This window comes from Talpa occidentalis, unplaced genomic scaffold (genome assembly GCF_014898055.3).
Source record: "Talpa occidentalis isolate TD23 unplaced genomic scaffold, MPIMG_talOcc4v2.1 talOcc4.3, whole genome shotgun sequence".
Lineage (NCBI taxonomy): Eukaryota > Metazoa > Chordata > Mammalia > Eulipotyphla > Talpidae > Talpa > Talpa occidentalis.
In genome coordinates this window covers 147770204-147781100 of record NW_023603184.1, presented here as the reverse complement: position 1 = coordinate 147781100, position 10897 = coordinate 147770204, and the positions used below count along the sequence as shown (strand labels likewise).

At 64.2% G+C, this 10897-nt stretch overlaps 1 protein-coding gene across 1 annotated transcript; it reads right to left on the bottom strand.

Moving 5' to 3' along the window:
• Window positions 1-281: 281 nt before the first annotated feature.
• SNORC (secondary ossification center associated regulator of chondrocyte maturation) lies at window positions 282-6174 on the bottom strand. Its single transcript, XM_037521937.1, is given in 4 exon segments — window positions 282-391; window positions 496-567; window positions 570-677; window positions 6102-6174. Coding segments are annotated over 4 exon segments (363 nt in total).
• Window positions 6175-10897: the final 4723 nt, after the last annotated feature.

Genomic DNA, 10897 nt, shown 5'->3' with positions numbered 1-10897 from the left:
ATGGGGAGGTGCAGGCGGCGCTGCGGGGAGCTGCCCGGGGCCAGGGAGGGCGCGTGGGGCCGGCGCCTTCTCCCCGCGCGCTGCGCCCCCTCCCCGGCCTGGGCGCGCGGGACGCCCCGCACCCCCCTCGCGGTCCTGCGCCCCGGCACGTGCCCGCGGTGCCCCCTCCCCCCCCCCCCCCCCCCCGTCTCGCCCACACACTCACGCGGACACACTCGAGACTCGGGGCGCGCCGGGCGCCGCCGAGCCGTCGGGACAGGCGCGCGGCCCCTTTATTGGCTTCAGGACGCGGAGAACTTGCGCAGCGCGACGACCGCGAGCGCCAGCACCACGCAGGTGGCCAGCAGCGCGGCGATGACCACGGCCGCCACGGCGCCCGGCCCCAGCGAGCCTGCGGAGAGGGCCGTGAGCCGGGAGGGCGCGCCCCGGCCCCCAACCGCCCCCCGCGCCCCCCCGCGCCCCCCGCGCTCCCTGCGCCCCCCGCGCCGCCCCTACCGCTGCCCGGGTCCGGCCGCTCCCGCGCGGTGCTGTCCTCGGGGCCCGGCGCCGCGCTGGGGGCCGGGGGCCGCTGGCCTCGGGCTCCCGCGCCGCGCTGCTGCTCTCCACCGCGCCGTCCCCCGACTGCAGCTCGGCCGGCTCGTTCCACAGGGTGGGCACCGGCTCCTGCGGCCCCTCGGCTGCAAGGCCAAGCACAGGCGCTGGGCCGGGCGCACCCCCGCACCCCCTCCCCGCTGGGAGTCCCTGGCCGGACACCCCCGCGCTGCCTCTTCCCGGTGAGACAAGCCCCGACAGGCAGGTGTGGGACAGGCGGCCCAGGGGTGACAGGGTGGCTGGGGGGGCGGCGGGGGGCAGCTCTCTGAAAAGGAACCCAGCTGGGCAGCAGCGAGGGGACATGGCGCAGAGCCCAGGGCTCCGTGGCCTTGCCAGGGCCCGGCCACGCCCCGGCGCAGACGCAGCCGCAGCCCAGTCTTCAGGCCTCTCTGGAGAAGCAGCCTGGGAGGTGAGGCAGTGCCCTCCAGCCAGGGGAGCCAGGTTCCCTGCTCCCGCCCCCCACTATCCAGGAGGTGGATGGAGAGGCCACCCCATAGCCCAGGAGCAGCCGGCCCGGCCCCTCATGCTCGGCGGTCACCTGGGTGGAGCCCAGCAGCCAGCAGGACCCGGGTCCAGCATCCCCCCGCAGTGTCTGAGACCTGAAGCCCCTGTCCTGAGACAGGGCACCCCTATCCTAAGAAGCTGACGCCATCCTCCGGACAGAACAGGGCCAGAGGGGTGAGGGGTGTCTGGTCAATGGAACCCCCAGGAAGCAATGCCCCAGAAAAGGGTGAGACCCCCCCACCCCAAGCTGGTACTCAGCCAGCACATCAACCCCTGGGCAGCTTTCCCGCGGGAGCCCTTCTCTGTTCGTGAAGTAGGGGCTAGCAGGGGGGCCGCAGGGGCCCCAGAAAGTTATCATGAGAGGCCTGCACGATAACCCCAGTCTGTACCCCGACTGGGCCCTATATACCCATGCCAGTTTCTCCCCCAGCCCCCCCAAGGGCTCCCGCCTGAGGACCCCACAGCCCCGCTCCACCGTCCTTCTCGGACACGAGGCCCAGGACCCCCTGCTGACCAGCGGCTTTAGCAGGGGCGGGCTCCTGTCCCGTGTCTCCTGGGCCCAGGGGCTTCGCGGATGTCTGGACACATCTCCTGGGGCCCTCGCTGCTTGCTCTCTGCCGCTGGCGACCCTTGTGATCCCTGTTCCCGAGCGGCTCAGCGGGGCTGTGGGGTCTGACCCCTCTGGCCTCTCAGCAACGCCTGTGCTTCCCCACAGCCCGCCAGGTTGCCGCGGCCACGCCCTGCCGCCCTCCGCCTGCGCCCGGGGCCCCTGTGCGAGGTGGGCTCTGCCCTGACAGCCCCCCTGACTCCCCTGCTTCCAGGCACACCAGCTTCTGGGGCTGGGGGGTGGGGGGAGGGGGTGGCAGGGATGCTCCAGGAAGACACAAAGGCGCCCCCAGGGCTTTCCTGCCAGCAGAGCCCACCTGGGGCAAATCATGAGAAACATCAGCCCCACCCAAACGCAGGGTCAGTGTTAATATCACTGGGCCTGGGCCTCCCTGGTGGCACAGGCAGTTGAGCTCAGCACTGTGAAGCTGTCAGCAGCCTCTGCAGTGCCGGTTCACTCCCCGCCGGCCACAGAGATGCCCACATGGAGAGGCACACTTCTCCTGTTGCGCCCGCTGCTCCCCTCAGCAGTGTATTTCGTCAGCCTGCCTGTTGTTCCCCGCTCTGTCTCTGGTGAATCCTCTCACCCTCCCGCACATCTGGCCTGTACCCCGGTTCTTGTATAAATAAATAAATCTTTAAAAAAAAAAAATCACTGGGCCTACAAAAATGTCAAGGTCATACAAGGCGAAGGCTGAGGAATTGTCCAGATCAAGAGTGAGGCGTGCAGCCCCCGTCCGCGCATGCCACAGGGGAGACGGCCGCCGGGACGTGATTGGGGTCCGCTGTGACGCGGGGTGAGGCTGGAGGTGATGACCACCCTGGCCTCCCATGGCTCAATCTGGTTTTGGAGAGTATCCTTGTCCAGGGGAGAGTTAGAAGCAAGCGGCCTGGTGTCTGTGACTGCCCCTCAGGTGCTCAGCAGACGACAGGCCAGTGGGGCGTAGAGGCAGGACAGAGGAGCAAGATGGCAACATGTTGGTAACTGTCGAATCCCGGTGAAGAGTCCACTAGAGTTCATTGATTTATTGCAGCTTTTCTATAAACTCAAAGTCTTTTCACAATAAGGTTGCACTGGCCTGTCTTCACAGCCTGCCCCAGGCCTGGGCTGGTCAGGTCCAGGCGCCACTGGTGTCAGGGACCACTGTTGTGTTCTTGGGGTTTGCCCAAACTGGCACCCCTTTTCAGAAAACACCCCTGGCGAAGAGGCCTCACCAGGGCAGATGGGCCCTGACCAGGTGTGGGGACACTGTCCCTTCTCACGGCCACAGCAGCTGCCGGCTGAGCGCTCCTGCCCGCAACCCCGCTGAGACTCCCGCCTCCGGAGGGGGTCCCGTGCCCTGTCCGGCTGGGAGGCCGAGCTCTGCAGCCTTGCGGCCCCTGTGAGAAGCCCCGAGCCCCTGGCCACTTGCCTCTGGCTCCCAGAGGCCTGGGCAGGGGAAAAGCCTGAGGTCCAGGGCTCGCAGACTGCCTGTCTCCCCAGACAACTGCAGGGCCCCGGCCCCTACTGCTCACCACACACCCAAGACACTGGGCAGCAGGCGGCTCTGTCACACCTCCGCCGCCAAAGCTCACTTCCAACTCCTGGAACCTGGCCAGGGAGGCGCCACAAGCGACTGAATGCCAGGCCTGGCCGAGCCGGGTGGCCTCCTGAGGAGTGATGGGCCCCGAGGGGGTGGGCGCTGACTCTGGGGAGCTAGGTGGGCCTGGGAGAGGAGCCTCTGAGCAGCAGCCTTGGGAGGCACCCCAGTCTTCTCCCATCTCCTCCCAGTGGCCCAGCCTCACACTGCCGTGACCCAGGAGCCTGGACCCCCCCACGGCGAAACACAGTCCTAGGCCGCCTGTCCCAGCGGGGAACACCCTCTGAGACGCAGCTGTCCCTGAAACTCTGGAGGCTCAGCTAGCGGGGTTGGGTACAAACCCTGACTCTCCCACACTGTCCCCCAGAACACTGGCAGCCTGATGGGGTGTCCCGACTCTGCCTTGACCCCGTCTCAAGCCCGCCCACGCTGGAGATGGCTGTCATGGCCGTGGCTGCTGCCACCACCCCGGGCGATGGGCAGGACACAGGCCAGGCCGCTGTGTGTGCCGGGTATCGCCACAGCTGCCCGCCACCCCACCCCGGGGGGCCCCGGGCGCACACAGGAGCACCTCACAGGGTCAGCCCCCAGCCCGCAGCCAAGGAGGCCTTTTCCTGTGTTCACCAGGTCTGCAGCTTCTCCATCTGCCGCAGGAAGAGGGCCAAGCAGAGTTTAAAGGCAGTGACCCACCTCCCCCAAATCTGTGAGAAGCCAGGAGCGCAAGCAGCTGCCAACTGCTGGCAGCAGCCCCATCTGAGGAGGGGAGTTTGCGGGAGAATGTCGCCCCGCAGAGGACGCGCATGGGCGGGGAAGGAGGACGGAGACCAAGGAGGACCCGGGGTGGATCCCAGGCTCCACGGGCTGGTTAGCAGGGACGCGGGCCTCGCGCCCTGGCACGGGCCGGGAGAAGGCACAGTGGGCTCGCCACCCCCAGCCTCCCACCGCCTGCCTTTCGGTAAATAAGTTTGTTTAACGCTCTCACTCGGACCAGAGGGCCCCAGGGCCAGGCGCCCTGCTCACAGACGGCCTTTGTGAGGGCCATGAAGGGCCTTTTCATCCTGCCCTGGCCTCCCGCCCACCCCAGTAGCTGCGGCCACAGGCAACAGGCGGACCTGGACCTCAATATCCCTGGTCTGTCTCTGAGGCTCCCGCCCGCCCAGCAGAGGTCCAGGGCCTGCCCAGAGCTCCTGGGAGCCTCCCCAGTGCCCTGCCTCCCCAAAGCAGAAAGCACACAGCCGACCCCAACGACTCCAGAGGGGGTGGCCTGCTCTGCCCCCGCCCGGGGACTTGCCAGCTCTTGGTCGCCCACAGAGAGGTGAGGCCAGGTGAGGCCCCAGAGATGCCCATGGAGAGGCTGCCCCAAAGCATTCCTGCGGGGGCCGCTGGAGCCCACCCACTCAGGCTGGGCACGCAGGGCATCCAGGCTGGCTGATGGCCCGGGCTGGGCGAGCTGGCTGCTTTAGGGACCAAGACACTGGACAGAAGCTGGCCTGTCGGGCAGCCCCAGGGGGCTGGCAGGCGCCTGCCTTCACCTCTGCCCACTTTGACCACCAGGCTGGAGAAGCGTTTCCTTGGGGAGGGGTAAGGGGAAGCTTCGGGGATCACAGCCTGAGAGGCAGGCCTGGAAGAGACCACCTCACACTTTAGGTCGCTTTCCCACCCCCACCCCCACCCCAGCTTGCCCAGCTGTCACCTGCCCTACCGAAGGGAGGCCGGGTGCTTGTCCAGCTTTGAGCAAGGAGCTAACTTGCCCTGGGATCACCCTGCACCCTGCACCCCACCAGGGTGCACCCCACCAGGGCCAGGGACATTTCTTCATGCTGACTGGTGGCCCGGAGAGCCCCAGTGTTGGGGTTACCCCCGCATGCAGATGAGGAGGAGCACAGAGGCCTGAGAGACAGCCAGGAGGGGATGGAGCTGCTTCCTGGGGGTCTGGAGGGAGGCGGGGGCGGGGGGGGTTCACGGCCTTCCCTTCCCCCGGGCCTTCCCTTTCCCCCCAGGCCTTACCTGCCCAGGCACTCAGTCCAGGGCCATGCTGGCACCTGCCAGGTCCGGCTGCCTCCCACACAGACCCCCAGACACCACCCAAAGCCCATGCTGCAAAGAGGTGCCCAGGGGTCCCCACTCCTGCACATTTCTTCAGCCCCTGAGCCCTGAAACACTTCCCCTGGGACACCAAGTGGGCTGCCCTGGCCAGCCCGCATCAGGGCCAGCAGAGAAAGACCAGCATGGGCTCCACGACCCTTGTTTCCCGCAGGCTCCCCCAGCCCCTGTGCCAGCCCCCACGCCAGGCCAGGACTCGGGCTGGGGTCCCAGAGCCTCCTCGGCACTCAGACCCGGGCACCGTGGCCTCAGCACACAACCCAAGTCCAGCGTCTGGGCTGAGAGACCTCAGGTCCTGTGCTCCTTCCAGAACTTTTCTGTGCGGGGGACCGGTACCTGGGTCTAAGAACATTTCAGGAACCAGGAGGGAGGGGCTCACAGGGCTCAAAAGGGAACCGGCAAAGGCCCCCCGCCTCTCAGCTGTGCGCCCTAGGCCTGGGGCCTTCCTGACTCCCTGGTCTTTCAGATTTTAGGGTGCACCAGGGTTACTCCAGAGTGGTGCGACCCCTGGGTTGCTCCCAGACCACCCTCCTGTCTTCATTCCTGTCGCTAACAGCTCCTTGGGGCACTGATTTGGCTGCCACCCACCCGCCTCAGGGAGCCCCTCGCAGAGTCGCCCCAAGAGGCTGCCCATCTGCAAAGGGCCCCCGCCCCAGCGGGCCCCGGAGAATCTGGCCCTGGGAGGCTGGCAGCCGCAGGGCCAAGGGAGCCCCTTACCTGTGAGCACCGCCGGGGCCAGCACCCCGGAGAGGAGCAGCAGCGCCATGCGCAGTGCCAGACGCAGCGCCATCCTGGCCTGTGAGGGAGCGGCGGCGAGCGGGCAGCAGTGGACTGAGCTGGGAACCTCAGGGCAGAGGGAAGGAGGCATCAAAGGGCTGGGAAGGGTTTCCGTCAATGCAAACTCTGTCCTCCTGGGACACCGTGCCCGCCCCCACCCCCCCCAACACATGCACACGCACGCACGCACGCACACACGCACAGCAAAGCTTCTCCTCAACTCCAGGGCAGCCCCACCCTTGGAGAGGAAAGTAGGAAATTTCTCCCTTCCCGCTCCTCTCTCCTCTCCCTTCACCCCCGCGGGAGCCCAAGAGAGCACACACACACACACACACACACACACACACACGCACAGGCACACACACACACACACACACTCTCTCTCTCTCTCCTGGGCCGCTGGAAGTACCCGGCTCTCCCGGGGACACGGCACAGGCCTGCGCGCCCCTGCTCCGGGGTCCTGCATGGCCGGGACTCTGCAAGGCCCTGCCGGAGGCCCTGGCCCTGGCTCGCCTCCTCTGGGGCCCTCTGTGCCTTGCTAAAGAAGCGCTTTCAAGGCAGTTTAACCCGAACTCTCCGGAGCGCGCCTCCTTCCAGCAGAGCCGCGGCACCGAGTGCCCCCCTCGGCTCCCGGGGCCTCCCCTCCGCCATGGGGCCTGAAGGCCCGCCCGTGTGCGTGTTTCCAGCCCGGGGTGGCCCAGAGCTTCAACCCGCTGCCCACGGCCTCCCCGACAGTCCGGCTGTGAGCAGCTGGGAGCACCCCCCGCTGCCCGTGTCCAAGACAGACCCGGACGTCTGGCCACACGAGAGTCGTCAAAGGTCTAGCGCGTCAGAGTGCGGCCCGCGCCCCGGCTGCAGACCCCTCGCGGCCTCCCGCGGCCCTTCGGACAAAGAGCTCAACTGGGGCGCTGGAGAGGCTCGCCACCCCCACCCTGTCCCGGTGCCCGCGGCCGCCTCCACCCGCCGCTCCTGCACGGCCCGATGCGCCGGGGGGCCTCGGCAGCCGCTCCCGCTCGGAAAGAGCCCCCCAGCTCCCCCTCACCACCCCTGGGGGTTCGGCTCTGGTCCGTGAACCCCTCGGCCACCCTTCCCGTCCCTTTTCTTCTTCTGTTTACGTGAAGCGCCTCCTCGGGGCTCGTGCTCTGAGAAAGGGCATCTGCTGTGAGGTTCCAACTTGACCCTGCCGTGCGGCCACCCCCGTCCGTCTAGAACGCCTCCCTCCTGCAGCCCCACCCCGTCAGCACCCCGAAGCGCGGCTGTCTTCTCTCAGCATAGGTGAGGCTGTGCAGATCTGCTCTGCCCTTGAGCTTCAAGCAAAGGGCGCCTGCGACGGGCGCTGCCCGCAGCGGCTTCGGTCCTGCGTCTCACCGGGCAGTGCCCGCTGCGCGCGTCTCCCACAATCTCGCCACATCCATTTGGGCTCGTGTGACTCTCCCGTTCCTCTGTAGCCATCTTTTGGGGGACACACACCGATTTCTCACTTCCAAACCCGAAGAAAGAACTGCCAGCTCGGGGCAGGGGGAGTGCGGATTCTGCAGCTGCTCTGAGCAGGTTTCCAAAGCGAGGGCTCCCGCAGCACCCTGCCCGCAGCACGAGCCCCAGCTGCCCACACTGCGCCCGTCCTGCCCCGCCCCCGCCATCATGCCCACGGGCCGCGGGGCCGCTGTCTCCATTTGCGTTTTATGGCTAATGAAGCCCAGCACTTCTCACACTTACTGGACACAGCACTGTGCTAGTTCGTGAAGGCTCTGTTCAAATTATTTGCCCACGTGATGATCAGGGTGGTCTTTGGCATTTATTTTCACGTGTGTGGGGGGGTGTGCGTGTGTCCAGGTTAACGCTCTTGCAGGGAGGCGTGCGGGTGCCTCAGAGGAGGTGCTCGCTGGCTGTGGTCCCGGTCCGCGACTGCAGGTGCCGTCACCGGCACACCCCGGAACCCATGCCATGCCCAGCCCTCGGCGGGAGTCGGCGTTCAGAAGAGCCGGGCTTTCGGGGTCGAGCCAGCACGGACACTGCCTCCTTGCTCGTGTGTGTGCTATTTGCTCAGTCTCCCACCCCTGCCTGTCTGTGCCCTCCGCCGCGTGGAGTGAGGTAGATGCCCGAATCAGGCTCCGGCTTTCTGGCCAGCCGTTAGCCCTGCCAGTGGGAGGCGCTGCAGGGCGACGGAGGAGGCGGGAGAAGGGACCACTTCGGGGTGGTCGGCAGGAGCAGCGCGGTCTATCACACCAGGGACAAGGATGGGGTGATGGTGCTGCAGGGGCGGCCATCGTGCCGGCTCCTGGGCGGCCGGGCAGCTGAATTCCTGCCCCAGCAGCTTTGGTGGACGGCGCTCTGGCCGCGGAGCAACAGTTCCGCTTGCCCAGTCGAGGCTGGTCTCCATTCCTAGCTGCAGCGACTAACTCTTGAATAACCTTGTCTTTCTCTTCTTCACCTCAAGTCTCCTTATAGCAAAGCCCACCATGATGTCTCTTCTATTGAAATGCATCATGTGAAGGGTGGTTTCCGCGGCAGACGCTGACCATACAGTGCTCATCAGCCCCGGGAATGGACCCCAGAGAGAGACCCTCAGTGGGAGGGTGTTTCTGCACTGACTTGCCACTGGTTGAGCCCGTGGAAAATGAGATCTGCTAACGTGGCTACTGTGTGTTGAGATTTGCGCCTGTTTAGCACCCAGCGGCCACGGAGGGCCAGGGTCACTGCTGCCCTCGACCTCGATGGTGGTGGTGACGAGCAGAAGGACAGCGAGTCTGCTCTTTTTTACTGCATTGGGTGATCACAGAAAACAAGTTAAGGGTTTTAAATTCTAAGGTCAGAGCACGGTAAGAGCTAGAGCGCTTCTACGGCCGTCTGAGAAAGGTACGGGGCATAATTGGCTACAAATCGGGCCTAAGATAGGTGTGGGAGGCAGAATTACAATCTCAATTGAATTCACAGTCACACCAATTGTCTTAATGAAATTTATGGCCCCGACTGAGGACGTGGAATGGGGACGTTGGGTAGATCAAGCCATCCGAGCCCCTGCCACTCACACATCGTGGGCGTCCCTTGCAGCAGCAGCAGGCTGAGTAGCCACGGCCATCAGAATGTCCTGACCCCCACAAATCAGACAGACAGGCAGACTACCAGTGTGCTCTGGATACGGAAGATGGGGAGAGGCGCGGAAGCCTGCTCTTACTACACTAGAGCCCCGAGTCTCAGTGTCTCTATAGGGTATCGGGCGCCATGACGGAAAGGGGGGAAAGCTGTCTCTGAGGACAGGCCCTGCAAGACGACGCCAGTTTGAAGTCAACCTTGCCCAGCGGCATCACCCACCAGAGAGCGGGCGCTCTGCAGGGGGTAGGGAGACAGACGCACCTGTTGTCCCGGGAGCACTGGTTCTGCACTAACACCAATGGCTGACTACCCCAAATGCCATCGAACAGAACGTCGGGCGATGCCACCTAACCCAAGTGATCACACCCACAAGTGCTGCCTGACCCGGTGCCCCGAGGGCACACCAGCTCATGGCATCCCTGCCCAACTGCATGACTGCGATCAGATCATGAGAAAACACCACGCAACTCCATGCTGAGGATGTGTCACAAAACAGTAGTCCTGAACCCCTAAAAATGCCAAGATATGAGACAGAAACAGTTGCAGACCAGAGAAGACGGCAGAAGCCTAACAACGTAAAAGGTGCCGGTGGAGGGCGCCCTGGACTTCCCTTATAAAAGACATCGACAGAGCAACTGGCAGGATCCCAGCGCGGTGGATGTTAACTAGTAGTCTATGGACTTTCTCTCCGAATTTTAGTAATTGTACCATGGTTATGCAAGAAAACGTCCTGGTTTCAAGGAAACGCTTCCCGAAACGAGTAGGGGCGTTGTCTGCAGCTCACTCAGAAATAGTTCATAAAAAGTTACTGAGGGTGGGGCCTCCTTGGTGGCGCAGGGGTTAAAGTCTCAGCACTAGGAAGCTATCGCCAGCCACTGCAGCATAAGTTCGATCCCCAGCCAGGGAGCTGACCCACGTGGCACAGCAGACCTCTCCTGTCTCCCCGCTGCTGCCCTCAGCAGTGTGTTTCAGTCTGCCTGTTCTGCTCCCTGTTCTGTCTCTGGTGAGTCCTCTCACACACCCCCCACACCTCTGGCCTGCACCCCATTTCTTGTATGCATAAATAAACAGATCTTTAAAAAAAACAAAACAGGTAAAGCAGAAATGGTAACAAGTGAGCAAACTCTGGGTGAAAATTTGTTGGACATGTGATCAGCCCATGAGGACATGGTCTGCACACCCGATGGGCCTCACCAGACACCAAACCCGCCCGGAGAGCTGTCTGCTTCCACGGATGTTTGAACGTTTTTTCATGAACAACAATCACTGAACTTGGGAAATGCTGATCTGAGACAAATGCTCTTCAAGAGTCTCAGGACTGCTGAGGACTCAGGTCCCCCGGCTGAGGGCTGGTGGAGACCAAGAGGAACATGGAATGGACAGTAAAGGGAAAGTTGTACAAATGACCCCCCCACAGACTCCTGATCAGGTACAGACGCGAGCGCTGCGGCGATCTGTTCTATTCCTTATCACACAGAGCAGAGCAAAGGCGCATGTGATAAAGCAGGGCAGGCCCCGCGCCAGCTCGCAGAGCATGTGCGTGATCTGTGGTTGTGGGCACAGGTGTTTTACTTTTCCACACGCTACGTATACAGCGAAGTTGAGCCTCTAGGATACTAAACACCCAGGTGAGCCTGGCAGTG